General features: G+C 39.2%; 4 protein-coding genes across 4 annotated transcripts; all 4 read right to left on the bottom strand.

The window, feature by feature from the left end:
- Nucleotides 1–665: 665 nt before the first annotated feature.
- LOC117787985 (vacuole membrane protein 1) lies at nucleotides 666–2216 on the bottom strand. Its single transcript, XM_034626637.1, has 2 exons — nucleotides 2183–2216; nucleotides 666–2115 (listed from the first exon to the last, which is right to left on the bottom strand). The coding sequence occupies exons 1-2, from the start codon at nucleotides 2194–2196 to the stop codon at nucleotides 876–878; spliced, it is 1254 nt and encodes a 417-aa protein (XP_034482528.1). The 5' UTR covers nucleotides 2197–2216; the 3' UTR covers nucleotides 666–875.
- A 204-nt stretch (nucleotides 2217–2420) lies between these two features.
- LOC117787112 lies at nucleotides 2421–5991 on the bottom strand. Its single transcript, XM_034625554.1, has 9 exons — nucleotides 5950–5991; nucleotides 5336–5898; nucleotides 5147–5264; nucleotides 4857–5083; nucleotides 4245–4791; nucleotides 3822–4191; nucleotides 3346–3764; nucleotides 2907–3283; nucleotides 2421–2848 (listed from the first exon to the last, which is right to left on the bottom strand). Exons 1-9 carry the CDS (start codon nucleotides 5989–5991, stop codon nucleotides 2581–2583), a joined length of 2931 nt encoding a protein of 976 aa, XP_034481445.1. The 3' UTR covers nucleotides 2421–2580.
- Nucleotides 5992–6228: 237 nt separating this feature from the next.
- Nucleotides 6229–8940, bottom strand: LOC117788357 (transient receptor potential cation channel protein painless-like). The gene is made up of 3 exons (XM_034627107.1): nucleotides 8670–8940; nucleotides 6842–8611; nucleotides 6229–6746 (listed from the first exon to the last, which is right to left on the bottom strand). Exons 1-3 carry the CDS (start codon nucleotides 8871–8873, stop codon nucleotides 6312–6314), a joined length of 2409 nt encoding a protein of 802 aa, XP_034482998.1. The 5' UTR covers nucleotides 8874–8940; the 3' UTR covers nucleotides 6229–6311.
- Nucleotides 8941–9851: 911 nt separating this feature from the next.
- Nucleotides 9852–12111, bottom strand: LOC117788703 (mitochondrial uncoupling protein Bmcp). Its single transcript, XM_034627542.1, has 5 exons — nucleotides 11893–12111; nucleotides 11639–11786; nucleotides 10816–11232; nucleotides 10691–10751; nucleotides 9852–10623 (listed from the first exon to the last, which is right to left on the bottom strand). The coding sequence occupies exons 1-5, from the start codon at nucleotides 11957–11959 to the stop codon at nucleotides 10399–10401; spliced, it is 918 nt and encodes a 305-aa protein (XP_034483433.1). The 5' UTR covers nucleotides 11960–12111; the 3' UTR covers nucleotides 9852–10398.
- Between the last annotated feature and the right edge of the window lie 635 nt (nucleotides 12112–12746).

Genomic DNA, 12746 nt, shown 5'->3' with positions numbered 1-12746 from the left:
ATTTTTGTTAAGGAATGTTAAGATAATGCCGAACCAAGCGATTAGCTCGACTAGAATCCGGGTACTAGACAGGCAACCCTCTCATAAATGAAATATCGAAGTAGGAATACAATTACAAAATGGAGGACATGCCATATACTTGTACTCGAATATCATCGTAGTGCAAATGTTAGACGAAATTTAGCTGTAGATGTGTAGGAAGTGTATGGGTGTTCATATGTATGGCATTTTTTTAATCGGAACCCCTATAGGGTCGGGTACCCAAAAGAGAAAAGAATTTGCTGGAAATCCTTAGTCATCACTCATCAATTCATACAGCATTTGAATGTAAGTGTGTATGTGCGTAGTTTAAATCCAAAACATTTTATACGAATCATAATGAATGAATCAATCAATTTCGATCCCCAGATAATATATGTACTTAATTATTATAGTCATTAAAACGGTTACGTTAAGTCAATGCTTAGCTTTGTGTTAAATTGCTGTTGAATGTAAATGTACAATGGATACTGAACAACAACAACAACAATAAAAGAGAATAACAACAGAAACCCAAATACAAACCAAAACTAATGATAATGAAATAAAGAATACAACAAATTTCATCACAATGTTTCATTTTTAATAGTGTCTCTAAATCCACAGGTACCACTGTACCTGTTAAAATTAGAGAAGTGGTCTTACAGCTGCTCTGTTATTTAACAGCGACACGTGAACAATATAAATACCATTCTTTTATAGTTCCGAAAATAAAAGAACTAATATAATTTAATACAAAATCGGAAGATTTCTCTTCTACAGATCATCCAAAAAAAAAAAGGTTCCGAATGCAAAACTGCAAAAAGTATAAGACAAAAGAATAAGAGTAGAGAAAATCAGTCGCTACTTTCTTGTAATTGTTGCGACTCGTTCTCTGTTGGTCGTATCTCCATTTCGATTTCCTGAGCATGTAGCGCTCTCTTAAGATCCTGTAGACGCTGGCAATGCTTTTGTGCCAGCGCATTTAGTAGGGAGACCACGAAGTAGACGACAATGATGAGAGCAAAGAGCTGGAAACCATGGGCCACTAGGCCGAGACCCGTGACGGACTCGTCCTTAATTTTGCGATGCATGCGCAGCTTGGTGGACGTCAAAAGATTCTGGATGGGAAGCTGCAGTTTTGGGCCAAGCCAGGGAGTGCAACCGAGCGAATTGACCAGAACACTGACCAGATCCTCGCTAAAAGCAACCACAACGATAAGCTGCTGTATGGTGGCCTTAATGAACGCCTTTCCAATCAGCGTGGCCACAAAGAACTTCCAGAATGGCACCAGAAAGTGGCCACATGCAACGCCAGCCAGGTCAAACAATGGATTTGGAACACTGGCACAAAGAAGGATGCCGAGAAAACCGATGCGCAACACGATACGTTCAACGAGAACTTTGCTCCTCTCGAATAGATTAAGATTTCCGCTGCGTCGTTGAAGCTCCGCCATTTCCTGCCTCTCCTCCACGCACTTGCCGGACAACCGTGCTGCTCTGGCCATAAAGTAGGGCGGCAACTCGCCCAAAGCTGTGCCCACGCCCCACAACAGGGATTCGATGCGCACCTTTGTCAGGATCTGCAACACGTTCGGCACATGACGCTCATAAGGCTCCTTGGGGCAAATCTTTTGATCCGGATAGGGCGGCATGGGAAATTCCAAAGTCTGACACTCGTAAGCAGCCAATGTAACGGCTGCAATGTGTGGTCCCAGATACAAAAGAAAGGTATGTAATCCAGTGCCAAATCCCACAGAAGATAACAGGCCCAATCCCAACCAGTAGAGAGCGAACCCAAGATTCTGCCAACAGATAAGCAAGTAAGGTGCTTGGGGACCCGGAACACAATGGATAATAACCAATAATAATAGTCCCCCTAATAGCCTTCGATCCCACAGTCTTAATCCCAGTCTTAAACCGAGTAGACACGTCTCCAAAGTGCTATACTTTAGGGTCATCCAGGGACGTCGCCAAACAACCAGAGACTTGCGCTCTAAACGCTCCGCTTCACATATCGTCGCCAGCTCTTCTTCGATTGTCAGTGATGTGGCCGTGTAAGCTCCGGCGTAAGAAGACATCCTCTTCCTCATCTCACTGTATCGGTATAACAAATATTATTTTTTGCAATCTTTATGAAATTGTAATATTATTTCTTACTTACGACTTGTAAAACATTTCTAGAATTATTTCCACACACTAAATATGATTATTTTTTAGAACTGAAAACAATCGGAATTATTTTGTAGACGAAATGTCACTCAAAACTGTTAGAGAACGATCTAAAAAATATAATTTTTTTAAATTTTCCAAAATTAACATTTTAGTATGTCAAACTATATGATAGGATAAGACATTTATCTGATTAATAATAAATTCAATTTATGAAAATACCTCATCAATTTTCGAAGTTATTTGCATAATTTTAATTTTGAAAATGAACAAAAATATGGTAACAAAACCGTTTTACAAAACATTTCATTCATATCATTATGTGAAAATTAACGAGAATAAAATAAGGACAAAGGCCCGACAACTCCAGCTAGTATATAAATAATTGATTTACATAATATCGGAATATATAGGAATATCGGAAGGACCAGAAAAGTCGTCAGTTATTTTGCTGAACGCTTCAGCTTGCCACAAGGTCAAGGGACCCGGTGGTTGAGCCTTTAATTCGGAGGAGCTCAGCTCGTCAGCAGTCAATTCCTTGACATGTTCGTCCTCGCAGCGATATTTATGAGTGCTGATCTGTGTCAAAAACTTGTCCAGTTCCTGTTTATCCTGGTCACCGATAGCGGTTGCCTTTAAGCTGTAGAGCAAGCGGGCGCTGAGCGACAAGAAGTTTCAATTAGATTTTAATATGTAAATAAGTAAGCACTACATACATATTGTTGAAATGGGATTTCTCCAGACGCAATGTGGACAACAGCTGCATCAGATGCTGTAGTGGCAAAAGATGATTGCGTTGACGTGAAGCACTTGTTTCCATCGGACGTACCGCCAGATTCTTGACCAACAACTCAAGGCTGACGTTAAAGACATGCAATTTTAGAAGCCAGGCCTCCTTGGCACTAGCATGCTCCTCGATCAGCTGCAGATGAGCGGCCTGTGCAATCTCAACTCGTTTCTTAGACATGGATTCATTGCATATGTGCAGATGGATGACGGGCAGACAATGGGCATAGGTCTCAATGTGACACTTGATTAACACTGGAATCAGTTTACCCAACTCTGGACTTATATAATCTGGAAGCTTTGTAAGCTGCAGACGATTAAAAGTATTAAAATCAAATTACATTTTAGTTGTTTCGTATTGTATTCTACCGTTTTAAACTGCAGCAGGGGTTTCCATATACGGTTGCTGGGCAATGCCATCCGAACTCTGCTGTGGAGCTGGCGGAAGAGCAGGTGCATCTCCTGCACATAGCTGCAGAAAAGTGTATTGGTCCGTGCCTTATCTGCCAGAGCTGGATTCGAGAGTTGATTTAGCAAGACATCGTATGTAATCGCATTCAATGGCAGGCAATGATGCAGTCCCAACTCAAGCACCAGAATGGCACAAAACATTGACTTGACCTGCGGCAAGTTGTCGGATATGCTGCGCAAACCGGAAACGCAAACATCACGTAGTTTTTGAGCCAATTGAAGAATCCTTGCCTCGTGGATCTCAGCCTCCTCCAGCTGATCTCGCTCGCGTTGAATCAGTATTAACATTAAGGCCAAGCTCTCGTAGCCATAAAGAGCTTTAAACACCTTAACATTATTTAAAATGAGAAACAAGCAGTAAAATCAAATATTACCTAGGAACTGGGTGATATTTCCAGGCTCCAATAACTGGACAGCTAAAGTTTCGTACATGTTGCACACCTGATGGCCACGCATCTTGTTTTCCTTCAGCAGCGCAAAGAGTCGTCGCACACAGTGAGCATAGGACTGGAATACGTCTCCTGAAGTTGACTGGGATTGCTCCTGTTCGTGAGTCAATAACTGCATGGATATCTCGGTGTATTCATCTTGCAAGTTCTGGGCGGTAATTACGAGTAGATTCTCATTCCCAGTCGCCTTAATGGACTTGCAAATACTGCTAAAAAGTGATGAAAACTCGGATTCAGTCAACGTCTGATCGGTCAGAAATATGCTCAAACAGAATGTCTCCAGTTGACACAATAGCTGCAATGAAATTGGTTAATTTCGAAGATAATTTTAATATGTGAACTACACACCTCGCCATTATGGTGCACCAAGGCCTGAAAGTCGATGTCGAAGTAAATGCCGTAGAGTACAGCCCGGGCCGACAATCTCTGGGCGGTGCGTTCAATGAGACGAGGCCAATGGTTTAGCAGCTTGTGAATCTCCTGGCGGGCCACCTCCTCTCCAGAATACTGCTTTGTGTAGATTCCAAAGAGTGCATACATACTGTGGGCAGTGAATAAGACGAGCTCGTCACGTACGTGGCTCGCATTGAGCACGTACATATAATAGTCATAGTTCTTCAGTGCCGGAAAATGTGCCATTAATTCCAACAGATAGTATTCTAGCAATGATATAGCCTGCTCATACGAGGCACATCTGCGTGAATTGTGCTGCGTCTTCAGGAATGTTTCTATAATATGCACCACTATCTCCTGCTCGTCGTATTGGCGTCGTGCCAACGTTACATAGAGTTGTGCCGCCAAGGAGCACACAATTGTCGAGGACGAACCGTTGAGCAACACGAGCAGGATTTGCTCGAGAAAGCGAGTTGGAAAGACCTCCGTGCTGACCAGATGGCTAAAAGGAAAACAGAGATATCTCTCAATACGAAAATTGATTAGAGTAAACAATATAACAGCTACCGTTGCAGCGATTGCAGATACTGGAGTGTTGCCAGCAGCAAGGGATTGGTGCTCGATCGCTTCAGAGTTTCAAACTGTATGGCCAGATAGTTGTCAGTGATTAATTCATTGGTAAACAGTCGTAAATACAGATTCCCATTTGAATCACGCTGCTGTCCATCGCCAAATTTATCCAGCATCTTCTCTAGAAATTTGTATAGCTTAATATAACCGGCACTGTTTGACATCTGAAAGGAAATTTGTCAATACACTAAAAATCCTGTACAAATAGAAACTTACTGGGAACTTACCTCGCATATAAAGGAGGTGTAGACAAATTTAAGAGCTGATTTTTCACAGAAGAGCTGAAAGTGTTCCTCAAACATGTCCAGCATGGGTGTCAGCATATAGTCAAAGGTCTCCTCATAGCTATATCACAAATATATATATATATAATAAAATAGAACCAATTCGATATAGTATTTATAGTATCCACTTACAATATGCCATAACGTGCCAAAACGGCGAGGTTGAGACAAACTTCTTTGAGCATATGATCGCCCGAGTTGGGCAGAAGTTTGACCAGTCCAGCCAGTATGCTGAATGACAGTCTAGCCAGCGGCTCAGTCAGGAACTTTTCAATTCCATTGTCCTCCCGCTGCCAGTTATCGGTGATGCTGCGTACCACGTGTGCCCAGGCATTCACAACATGCAAGTAACAGGGAACAGGTTGCGTCAGCTCGTAAAATTGCTTGCCTAGGCGTGTGGTTGGCATATCCTTTAATACTTCGCTTCCATAATATGCCAACAGTGTCGGCAGTTGTTTCAGAAACGATTCAACGCCTTGCAACACAAATGGCACGGCATTAAACACATAGGTCAAATTATCATCACGATACGGATAATCATAGCTATGTTCAAACGCCTCAACGCTCACTGTAAATTTGAGACCCACCACTCGAAAACATTGGCCAACAAAGTGATGCGACAGTTGGCCCAACCAGTTATGTGGATTGTGTGCCACTGTCTCCATAAATTTGAAAGCGTACTCCTCTGTCGTATACTAAAAACACTTGTCATTACTTATTTGCCAATCTTAATACAAATAATTCACCTTTACGGTAGCGCCCGTCGAAATAGCAGTCACGAAATCCATTCGAAATATGCTATTTACACACTTTTATTGCTTATCAACAATTATCGACGCCACTTACAAGTTCCGTTACTTTCAATAGTGATGGAAAAAGCGTTGATTATTTAAATTGGCATCGAAAAAAAGCGGGTGGATAGGCTATCGCACAAATATTAATCGAAGGCTATCATTTTGCCAATATCAGTTAGAGAAATTATTGAATATCAATGTTAAAACTCGCTTCTTGACTGTTCAATTTAATAAAGATTGAACCTTTAATCTTTATTGAAACATAAACAACCTCTAGGAAAACAGTGTATTAAAAAATATTTAGTGACGTATTATTACCGAATGCTTAACATATTTTCAATATTTTCCAGTTTTTTTGCAATCGTCGAATTTAGTTGGCGTTGGCGCTCTATTTTTGCTTTCTGATCTATCACTTGCAGAAAACGTTTGATCGTCGTATTGCTAAATTTCATAATGAAGTGATCCTCATGCATATTTATATTATTTTGATTATCTTGACGAGTCCTTGTGTTTTTATTAGTTAAAGGCATCATTTCGCAAGAATTTGTAACTGTAGTATCAATATGTTTCTTATTTGGAAAGGTGTACACAGATTCTGGTAAGTTTGCAACTTTAATATTTGCAAAATGATTTATTAATTTGCGTATGGATTCAATGCGTCCCCATGATTTTGTAAAAAGTACTTCGTAGCAGCTCAACAAATTGACAATGTGAGTGAGACTATTCACTTCAGCTGAAGCTTGGATAGCCTGCAATAAAAAATTATAATTTATTGTCATATAGTATAAAAAGGCTTATCGAAACAAAAAAAATTAAAAAATACATATGTAAGGGTTTTACCCACCTGAGTATCACTAAAAGCCAAAGCCGAGAGCAGATTCATAAGCACGATCGAAATATATATTACAAAAATTACGAAGATTAAACGATCGAAGAACAATTCCTTAAATCCAATTTCGTTTTCATTGAATTCACCTGTCGACATTGAGATCGCCCTCATAATAGCATCCGAGATTGATTTCTCGGATAAATTATGAAAGTTGAGTACATAAAAGGACAGTCCGAAAGAAATCACCAAAATGGAGTAAGGTATGCAGCTCCTAAGGAAAGTAAAGCTGACCTCGCGCAGCATCAGAACGTACATCGATAGGGAGTATACGGGCAGCGATCCTATGTGTCGGGTAAGCTTTACGGCAATCAATAGTATTGTGAATGCTGCGATGATGCGGCTACGATACTGCTCAGGATTGTTCATTATGTTGTTAAAAATTGACAATGCAATGATTAAAATGTTAATTATTAGACCAAATATACTGGACTTGGTGAATCTTGTCAAGCAGGACTTAATAAGCACATCGACCATTGCAATATATCCAACACTTAGCCAGGAGATCAGTTTAAGAATTAATGCGAATTTGAACATCCAATCATGGGAATACATTGAAATGATGTGTAGCATTAGGAAAATTGTAAAGAGTGCCGAAATCACAGTGTAGAGGTAAAATAGTAACGAAATACTTTGCCACTTGAGGGTTATAAGCGTCGTTATCAGCGGATGTTTAAGGAGGTGACGCAAAGCCTTTGATTTGGCCATGGTACAAATTGGTTCCATTTCGCTGGAATTAATGTTGCTGGGCAGCTTTAGAGTCTTATAGTTGAGAATGATCTTAAAGTTCTTATCGGCGCGACTCGAACCTTCCGATGTGATGCAGTCATCGAAATGCTCCTCTAGCAGTACCGGATCAATGTCATCTATGGCCAGTTCGTTGAAGTAGCTCTTCATGCCTAGATAAGCGTCATGCTTCAGCAGTTCCCTTACACCGAACTCTTTGTTATATGATATGGCATAGTATAGTGGAGTCCTGTCACTTTTGTCCCTCTCATTCACATCCACAAGTCCACTGGCCAGAAGCACCTCAAAGCACTTATTATAGTCGCTAAAAGTCTTCTGTGGCCGCTCATCCAATCTGCCAGTGAGTTGATGAAGCAACTCCAAGTTATTGGGCATCTTCAGATCTTTATGCTGCAGAAGCTTCTCCAGAGCATACCAATTGCCATATGCAATAGCAATCTCCACATAAGTTTTATCAAATCCTTGCGGTTTCCCATTGACATCAAACTGATCATTCAGCAGTTGATCGAAGTTTACATGATCACCACTCGTGATGCACTCCTCGAGAGTAAGCACACGGTTAACTTCAATAGAAGGGTTCGGGTGCGTATTCGGTTTAAGGACCAGGCTGGGATTCCATTCCAACAGTTCATAGCGGAGATCATCATCTATGTAGATGTCGTGATGTTGCAGAAGCAAACTAATGATTTCCTGCTTTTTATTATTTTCCAGATTTTTGTTGTATAACACATACTGCAAGGGACTCATTTCCACGTCATCGAGAATATTCGGTGAGGCTCCATAGAGAAGAAGCAGTTTTATGCATTCCTTCACCTGGTCTACATTCTGGATATTTAAGCCTTTGGCCAACGAGTTGAGTGGCGTGAGATCATTATATTTGTTATCCACCTGAACTCCCTGATGCTCTAGCAGTATCCTAATATTTTCACTGTCTCTCGAATCGCTGGCAAAATTAATTGCTGCTTTTCCATTCTCGTTTATCTGTAAATATAAAATTTCAATGATTCAGTTTATTATATTATAGATTAATTCGCCTTACGTAGTTCGATTTGCATCCGTATCGAATACAGAGTTGGATGAACTTTCCGCAGTCAGCAGTTGCCAGCACCTTCTCATAGATTGTAATACCATTACCATCCGGTTTATTGGGGTTGCCGTGAAGTCTTAACGTTTCCTCGAATAGCTTCACATCTCGCTGTTCGAATGCTCGGGATAATTGTAATTCACGCAGCTCAAGTTCCATGATACAACCACTTCGAGAACTTTATTTGAAATATTGTATAGCCCCCATTTTTGCTTATAAGAAGCAAGGGTTATTCATCAAGTACGACATATGATTAATGCGGTTATCAGGCTGTAATGCGCCAATAAAACTGCACAAATGCTATGTTCGTATATATTGTCGTAGATTGTGTTAAGCACAATGCAATAAATTTGCAAGCATTACTTCAAAAAGTGTTTTCGGAATTTTTAGATTTTCTTTATTAAGATAAAAATATCTCCATTATGGTTGATATCAAATTAACATTTATTATCATTATCTTATTTAGCCTATTTTTCAATGCTTTAAATTTATTAATTTTTTCTTATAAAATATACATAAAATATAAAATTAATAGATACATTCATTTAAAATTAGTAATATGTAAGAGTAGTGGGTCAAATAAGCCAAGAGCCACTGTACATATATGTATTGATTAGTAAATATGAATGTATGTATTAATATACAGCTCACAATTTCATTTCAATACACATACTTATAACATTTTTATACAGTCTACGCATGAGCTCCTTATCTCAAAACGATTCTATACAAAATGGTTTTCAAGCATAGCTCTCTTATTTCTCAACATTATTCATTAAACGTCTGCTAGGTTGATTATTTTTATAATCGGATAAAGCAAATAAATATAATTAAACAGCTGTATTAAATAATAAATGTGCAATTAATAAAAGCTGATAAATTTAATTTATTAAAATAAACATTACACTTTAGGAATACCGCTTTATTTCAAATTTCGATAAATCTTAATCGCCCCTAACACCATCGCTATATTAAAACCGAAATCGATTATTCTTGATGCTAAGACCATCGATAAGTATTAAGCAATTATTTAATATATTAATTGCTTTAAATTAAATTTGTTTAGAGACTGAAATAATTGGTCTGAGATTTCAAATGGTATATTTATTTAATAGTACATACATAAGATATATGGTATATGATACATGCATGTTTTTATATATTTCTTAATGTACATATTTACAGTACAGATTTGTATACAATGAAATGCGCGATGTAATACAATTTCAAACTAAACTTTCTATTAAAAATAATAAAAAATAAACCAAATCGAAGCTAAATTATACTAATTTTCGTCACATTTTGTTCTTAAGGTAAATGCGAATAAGATGAGAACAAAGAAATGCTAGTTATTGCATAAGGGCTCTGGGACTAGAGGAACACATGGGTTTAATTCCACTTGTCAATGACACCTTAGGTCAAATGCAAATACTATAAATTAGGTGCAACAAGATTTATATCATTTCAATTGTTGTCACTTTTGTCCACTGGGTAAAGGAGTTAATGTGGCTATTAGATAGCCAATATGCAAGAGGCACTTTAGTGTCTACTCCCTGGGTTGATTTCAAAGATTTCCACTATGATTCTTAGCTAACCGTCTTCTAGGTATTATCAAATAGATATTTTTGGTTTCAAATGCTGAATACACCTTGTACTTGATGTCCTTCGATTTCCAACGAGGATGCTAATGTTTCTTTAGTTGCTCGTACGTTATGAAGAATATGATGTTCCAAGGGCCCATGCGCACCCAGGTGGGTATAAAGCCCTTATAGAGCGCCAGGATACCTTCGTTGCGTATGGTTTGCACAGCACAGTCGAGACTTCCGCTATAGAGTTTCTGTGCTGATGCCGTCGCAGTGGCCATGCCACCATTTAGCATTGTCACATGCCTTTGGTTCATCAGACGCGTCTGCAAAATGAAAGAATAGAATAGTATCTATACTATCTGTGCTGGGCATGGTATGAAGAACACTCACCCGAATCACATCAATAGGCGTCGAGGCAACAGCACTGCCCAGGCTAGCAATAAAACTCGAACTGTAAGAGGGTTACAAATTAGTTAAGATCATAGACTGTTGTTAAATCATAAAGGTGAGCATACATAAAATGATTCGCCACATGATCACCAAAGGCGCTCATCAGCTGCAGCTTGCAAAAATCATAGACTGGCAGTTCCACGGATGCAATTACAACCGCTCGTTGCGCTGTTGGACCCACGCCCCGCCATAGACCACGCACGCCCTCGTATTTGTAGATCTCCCTGAAGCAGCCAATGAGACCCAACTGATCGGTGCCCTTGCCATGCACCTGCATGCGAACCTTCAGTACATCGGTAGGATTGGCAATCGCCGACGAAATAGCTCCCGCTCCGGCTGCACAAATGATGTTGCTCCAAACACGCTCGCTGCCATCGTCATCCGTCAGCAGACCACGTTCATTAGCCAGCTTTTTGAGTGTGTAGTAGGTGCCGAATTTGATAGTGCCATAGGTCGCTTGCCGCAACACCGCTGGCCAAATGCTGCCGGAAGAAGAAAACAACAACAATTAATTGGCTATCTTAGACAACAACAACAACAACATTTTGGTAACAAAGTCTAAGGGGTTGCTCTCTTGACTATGCTTATCAGGCGGGGGCAAAGTTTACAAACCATTTCGTATGCTCTGTGCTTCTCCTTATCAATATGCACACATTACAATTTTGCATACATACAAATGCATATTTTATGTGTGTGTATACATACAGTGGCTCACAGCTTATTTGGCGGCAATACTTTAAAAATCTGCATTTAAATTTAATTTATAATAAAACACTAATTCATATAAAATGTACATTATTTAATAGTGGGTCAAACAAGCTGTGGCAGCCACTGTATACCTGTTTGAGGTTAACACATTCTTGGGTCAAATAATTATCTTACCCTTACCCAGAATATAATGCTCTCAGTCCTTCCTCCCTTGAGATTTTTACAAATGCATCTGTCATTCCACGGTATCGCAGTTGTGTAAATGTTTGATCAATTTTTTGTCCTTGAATTTGCAGGCGAGTCTTTGTCGTGTCGATCGGAAAAGTGCCTGCATCAAAAATAAATCACACACATGAGACAAGTGTTTGTTTACACCAGATTCTGGGTAGTGATAAGCCCCGCAAATCACAAATCATGCCGCTCCATCAACTTACCAAACTCGGCTGTTATGGATGCTAAACCGCCATAAACAAATGGCCTCCAGTCTTTGACTTCACCCATGACCCAAGGAGCAATTGCACCTGTTGAGTGCTTGCAATTCCGTGGACACCGTTCGATTTTATAAATGCAAGAAATATAGAAAATCACGACGCAACAAACATGCCGTACTCTTTCCACACAGAAACAGTTGTTGACCCCCCTAAAAACTTGGCAGCACGGGTGTGGAAGGCTGCCACCTGGTCAAAAGACTGCCACCATTTCGCGATCTGGCAACTTGCTCTAATTTAATCAAAATAAAAATTTGGTTGCGGCCGAGAAAATTCACCTAAATTGGAATTTTTCTTAATTTTGAAGATAGAATTTTATTAAATTTTTGCAGGGTTTTTGCTAGAATTTTCTCAATTTTGTAATATTTTTTTAGAATTAAATTTGTAACTTTTATTCCCCTGTGGGTGACGAACTTCAAACATTCAAAAAAATGTTTTTCCTAATTTTATCTAGTTTTGAATTTTTAATTTTCATAAAATTTTTAATTTATTTCAAAGTTATTGCATATTGAAATTTACATTCAACTACATTTAAATTGTCCAGTGTGGTCACAGGCGACCAATAACGCCAATAAATACCATCTGATATACCAAAACAATCTGGTATATTATGCGTATAAAATTTAACGACGTTACTCCTCATTTGCATATTGCTCCTCTCTTAAAGATTGCCGAGATTGCCGGTGCTAAGAAAGATGGATAGTTTTTTACATCGCAAATTCAGCTATTTTTCAGAAGCTTTCCAGCCAGAAACAGGTATTTATTTCTCTAAAAAGTTGGCTGTGCGTACTCACGGAGAA

Source organism: Drosophila innubila (genome assembly GCF_004354385.1).
Source record: "Drosophila innubila isolate TH190305 chromosome 3L unlocalized genomic scaffold, UK_Dinn_1.0 0_D_3L, whole genome shotgun sequence".
NCBI lineage: Eukaryota > Metazoa > Arthropoda > Insecta > Diptera > Drosophilidae > Drosophila > Drosophila innubila.
This window is presented reverse-complemented; position numbering and strand designations above follow the sequence as displayed.